This window comes from Morus notabilis, unplaced genomic scaffold, assembly GCF_000414095.1.
Source record: "Morus notabilis unplaced genomic scaffold, ASM41409v2 Scaffold2216, whole genome shotgun sequence".
NCBI lineage: Eukaryota > Viridiplantae > Streptophyta > Magnoliopsida > Rosales > Moraceae > Morus > Morus notabilis.
In genome coordinates, this window is record NW_010367946.1 from 222,178 (window position 1) to 228,177 (window position 6,000).

General features: G+C 33.7%; 1 protein-coding gene across 1 annotated transcript; it reads right to left on the minus strand.

Annotated features, from left to right (window-relative positions):
* Nucleotides 1-3,317: 3,317 nt before the first annotated feature.
* Nucleotides 3,318-5,857, minus strand: LOC21392881 (protein DCL homolog, chloroplastic). The gene is made up of 3 exons (XM_010113888.2): nucleotides 5,212-5,857; nucleotides 4,056-4,170; nucleotides 3,318-3,756 (listed from the first exon to the last, which is right to left on the minus strand). The coding sequence occupies exons 1-3, from the start codon at nucleotides 5,616-5,618 to the stop codon at nucleotides 3,577-3,579; spliced, it is 702 nt and encodes a 233-aa protein (XP_010112190.1). The 5' UTR covers nucleotides 5,619-5,857; the 3' UTR covers nucleotides 3,318-3,576.
* Between the last annotated feature and the right edge of the window lie 143 nt (nucleotides 5,858-6,000).

Here is a 6,000-nt window from a genome sequence, read left to right on the forward strand (position 1 = left end):
TTATTTTTATAAAAATAAAAATAAAAATATTTTTAATCTCAGAATACGTTTGATAGTTTTATCAAGAGATTATTTTCAGTATAAAAAAACTCATTAATGTCTCTCTCTCTGCTCGAGAAAAGAGAAAATGAAAATAAAAAATGAAAAATAATTTTTTTTATTTATCTTTTATTTTACACTAAATTAAAAAATTATTTTCATTTTTATTTTTTATCTTTATTGTACCAAATATTGTTTTGAAAACGTTTTTATTTTTTTTCAAAAAACGTGAAAAATAAAAACAGAATCAATTCCAACTGAATGGAGACAAAAGTCAATCATTTTTCATAGACATTTCTCAATCAGGCCTTGAACACGTGGTAGAAGATATGTTACAGTTACACTCAGTATGGGATATCTTATGTTTACATCGATATTGGTCGCTCCACCGCACAAATCTAAGGGTGCGTTTGGTTATAGTGGGGGAATAATAATAGGAATGGTAATGAGAATGGTAATAAGAATGATAATGAAAATGGTAATAGAATAGAATAGAAAGGAAAGATGATTAATTTGTTTGGTTCTACTTTTACAAATACAATAAAATGAGATATGAATATTTTCATTTTGACAAAATTACCCCTCATATTAATATAACTAATATCATCTATATTAATATAATCATTTAATAACTAATATTATATATGTAAAATTATAAGGATATAATATATATAATTATAATTATCGTTATATAATTATTTATTATTATAATACAATCATGATATATAATATATAATATAATAAAATAATGATATTGTGATTATTTGGTATTATAATGTTACAACTATATTATATTATATTATTAGAAATATAATATAATTATAAAATATAATAATATAATATAATATAACATATTATACTTATAATATATAATATAGTATATTATCATATATTATCTATTATAATATAAATTTATATTGTAATTATATAAACACTTAATTATAATATTATATATTTAAAATAATAAAATCCTAATTTTTATTATAGCTATTATATTATTAATGACAACATCACATCTATATAATATAATATAACATAACATAATATAATATAATAATATTATTTATAAAATATATGATTATTATATTTAATTTTATAAAAAATACTACTATCCCAATTATTATTATAATTATTAATTACAATATCACAACTATATTATATTATATTAACATATAATGATAAATATAATTATAATAATTATTATTAATTACAACATCACAACTATATATTATATTATATTATCTTATAATGATAAATATAATTATTATTAATTACAATATCACCATTATATTGTATATTATATTATATTATAAGATATAATTACATTATATAAATTAGTATAATATAATATTAATTATATTATAAATATTAATATAATAATTATAATATTCAAAGGTAATGATGTAAAAGAAAATTAAAAGAACTTGGAATGAACATTTCTCTCATATAAAGAAGGAATGATGATTCATCAATTTGATGAAAAAGTCATTCCATTTTAAATGACCATTCTTTTTTCTAAAACCAACTAAATATAAAAATAAACCTTAATTCCTTTTCATTACTCCCAATCAAACAAAGAGATGCCAGTGAATGGGTTTAAACTTTTTTAACTGGCCAAGAACAAGATGACATTTGTTCTATGAGACAACGAAAGTGACAATATGGTACTATCCTTAAACTATTACTTTCATTTGAGCTACTGCGGTGGTTTCTCTTCAATGCTTGTGGTCGAGAGGATAATCCTTCTTTGTCGGCGCTAAGCCGCGGACAGGCAAATCTGATGTAAGACTACGCTGGATAGTTTGCAAGATTTTCAAGGGTTGCCAATGATTGCCAATTAGATTTTACACCTTTTTAAGACTTAAGGATAGGAGACAAATAGGAAACATTTCACCACTTCATTAGGCTTATTTTCCGTGATTTGAAGTTTGAAAATGTCATTGCTTATAATTTAAATGGTACTAGTACAATTTGTTTGACTTCCATTAAAAATAAAGAGGTAAATTATTCAAAAAACAAAAAAAAAGAGGTAAAGTAATGGAAGAACGAAGAGTTTCTAAAACTGAAAAAACGACAACATGCAATTGGGGTTTTTTTTTTTTTTTTTTTTTTTTCTTTTACATTACGAAATATATCTAATTAATCACTTTTTTTAGGAAAAAATTTCATTTTAATAAAAAAAATTATATACTCAAACTAATGGCAAGTGAGCACCACTTACAATGAAATTTGATCCAACAGAAAATATCTGCTCGTAAAGATGAATGAAGCACATAAGTGAAACATAAGTGCTGAGACCCAACAGGAAAGGATTCGCTCGGCACATAAAGAATGAGTGCGACCAAGGCTCGTTAGACGGAACCATTACAGTCGATGAATTAACCTAGTTGACTGAGATCAAACCCTAAATAATGGAGAAACAAACAACATGACATAGAACCAAATCTAATCGGATACCATAACCCATGCTATCGATAAATGGGCGGGACACATTAATAAAGTTAGAAGGCAGGGAAACCATTTCGTTATTACAAAACTAATACAATAACAAAATAACAAAAACCAACAACATGGCGGAAGTATCAACGCTTTTATTACAAAACGATAAAAACAACGAAAAAAAAAAACAAATAGCCATAGCTAACAAGGGGGACTCAACGACAACAAGCCGGCGATCACGTCATAGAGTAAACAATCGAATCTGAGAAGAGCCGCTACAAAATGAGCATAATATCTAGCCACAAAATCAAATTCAGAGATCTCTAAAGGAAACATTGTACTATCGGGATCGAGACCCACATGCCACAGGCCCACCAAAAACATCCCGCATCTCACATCATCAAAAGCCTCAAAACTTCCATTTCTAATAGCGAGCACCCAACACATCACGCAACCCAGATCTATTCATCACGACCGCCACCGTACCACACCCATCAGCTGCAAGAACCACCCACGAGACCCTGGCTACCATCGGGAGGGCCGAGAGTCCGACAACCAGCCAAAGACGGCATCAAGACTCTGGCCCTAAGAAGAAAACCAGAGAGAGAGAGGGAGGGAGAGGGAGAGAAGAGAGGGAGGGATTCCACAATGTCTGGGTTAATCACAATAATTTCGTCCTAAAAAGATTTGGTTGTTGATATTGCACCCTAGCAATGGCTGGACCTTTTCTCTTTTGGGCTAAAGATAAGATGACCAATCTCTGAAGTACGTTAACTCCACAAAAATTAGGATTCAGAGGCCGAAATCAGTAAAAACTGCATCTAATCATACAAAATAACTTGGCAAACGCTCGAATAGTATACGCTATCAGACAGCTAAGAATCCAAATTCAGTTTTGTTCTACAGCACCAACAAAAAATTCTACTTTAAGTTGCTCGTTTTCAACTACAAGTCTACAACTCAAAAAGAATTTTCAATATCTACTTCTGGTTTCCAGCGCGCTCACTTGAAAAAAGGACATAATCCAACAAAAAAAAAAAAAAAGGAGAAAAGTATTCTTCATACAAGGGTACAGAGTAATAGAAACTGATTCTAACTTCAAAAACCACGCTTTCGCCGTTGTCGGAAATGTCTTAGAATGAAGCTATCTGCGTATAAAGGATAGTTCTTCCTGATCAGGCCCTTAATGCATTTCCAATATGAGAAGTCAACCAACTTCCCATCCTTTTGAACAATGAACAAACATCGCGATCTTTCAAAATCAGGATGATAACCAACCTGTCCATCCAAAGAAGAGAAACATGCGACCCTTAGAAATCTGATTCAGTGGTAAAACAAAGATGTGAAATAATTCAAGCACAACTTAATTTACTTATTCCCTAAATTGTACAGATTCTAGACACTAGCACTCCCAAGAAGCTATATGGAGTGTCTGAGGGAGGAACTAAACGAAGACATTTTATAAAAGCTTAAATCAGATCAAGCATACAACATAATTTCAGATAAATCACTGAATTAGAGAGTATCATATATGAGTACGGTGAAAATGGGGGCATGGAGAGAGAGAAAAAACTTACCGTGATGTAATCAATTCCACATCCAATCTTCTTCTCAAACTCCGGATGAAAGGGAAGCAACCTCTCAAGAATGGTTTTCTCATGCTCAGGACTCAGCCTATCTCCACTTTCGTATCTGTAAACACCACATTTGCACGTAACAGTATTTAGCCAAAACAGCAAATTATACAAAATAACATTACGGAATCAGCTAAAAACACCATATATCTTCAACAAAAATTCTCAAAGGCATTTAGCAGAAGTAACTTCGGCTCTAGTTCGTCATTTTTCTTGCCTACTGACCGTGTAAAAGCAACTTAATCCCGCCACAGAAGATGCCATTCAATCAAATATTATCCCTCATGTGAAATGTGAACCATAGAAGGACCAACCGGCAAATTAGTTAGAGCCCGTTTGTTTTATATACTCAAACTTTTCTTCTCACAAAAATTTGAATTTCAAACGTTAAAATCAAGAATTATGGTTTGCGATACCTTCCAAACGTGAGAGAGGCAATGTGCCCAAACGCAGTATGGATTCCCCATGAGGTGAATTGCCTATATACCCTGACCCTGGTAACTGACTCGAAGGAGCAGCCTACCACCCCATCAAATGAATAGTAGTTTAGTGCACTTAGGTAAATTGAAACTGGCGTATAAAGCCTAAGCAAAACCTACTTACTTCGAAAGCAAATTCCCCATAAGGCCATAATCAACAATTCCACTACTGGCTCCCAACCTAAGCCAGCCTTAAATACTGAAGCCAAAGCTCAATTAGGCAACAATTGCCCAATGATGGTCAGATTCACGCTTATGAAGAGCTCCAACATTACCAAGACTCAAAATTGCAAGTTCTAATCCTGCATTTTTCATTAAGTATAGCCCAAGAAATATCTTCAAAGCTCCTCTCTTAATTATACACCTATCTATAATACAATTGCAGCTCACATGCTCGTAAAAGGTTAACGATAAAACATTCTTAAACAATCGGTCGTTGGAGAACCGAACACCAGAACCTGATACTTCTAGAATGACTACAGAAACAATTTAACAAAAAAAAGAAAAGTGATCCATTAGAGATATTCTCACTTACGCCTACAAACTAAAATCAAAAGGGAAAATGACGAATTCATTCAATTTGGAGCTTGGTAACTAAGAAAAAAGAAGGCGATTCTTACTTTTCGGAATGGAGAATCATCCTAACGAAGCCAACCAGAGGCACAGTGTCTTCCAAAATCTTGTCCTCCCAATCCACCCATTTATCTTCTTCTTCGTCGTCGTCGCCGCCGCCGCCGCCGCCGTAATTTCTCTTCCGCTCAATCTCCTTCTCTTCCTCCGAAATCCCGGCCAAGTCCTTCCTCGGAGACACGACCGGCTTCCTCAGCAAATCAGGTCCGAACAACTCTTGGCTGCCGATTCTACTACCACCGCCGTCAGAGCCGGTCTTTAGGGCGCCAACGCGAGCGGGGAACGACGTCGTCGCGCGGAAAGGGAAAGACAAAGTCACGGGAGAATAGTGGTGGTGAGAGAGAGTGTGTCTATGGAGGTTGTTTAGAAGTGGCGGTGGGTTAGAAATGAAAGCCATGGCCGTGTGCCCTAGCTCTACACTACCACTGGTTTGGAAATTCTATTCTTCTCTGTTACCTAATTCTCAGTTATGGCTCATTGTCTTCTTCTTCTTCTTCTTCTTCTCTGGGAAGAAAAATGGTTGAGAAGAAGGTCAGATTATCCAGCAATATGTTGAAACCTCCATGGCTGAGTCGGTGAGGAGCTTCAGTGAAAAATCTTTTGTTTTTCAGACCGGATAAAGACGCAATAGGAGCCCGGCTGTCCACCTCTGCATCTGTTTTCTGTGGTTGCCGCTTTCTTATCAGGGCCTTCTATGGGGACGGGCCCATAAAGTAGATTGGGCTTTTCGGGTTGGAGTTTGGGTGCGTATATGTACTTTAAAAAATGCAACTATCAAT

Coding starts and splice junctions, on each gene's coding strand:
- LOC21392881 (XM_010113888.2), bottom strand. CDS start 5,618: ATGGCTTTCATTTCTAACCCACCGCCACTTCTAAACAACCTCCATAGA. Junction 4,171..5,211: donor ATGATTCTCCATTCCGAAAA/GTAAGAATCGCC, acceptor TGGTGTTTACAG/ATACGAAAGTGGAGATAGGC. Junction 3,757..4,055: donor GTGGAATTGATTACATCACG/GTAAGTTTTTTC, acceptor TTGGATGGACAG/GTTGGTTATCATCCTGATTT.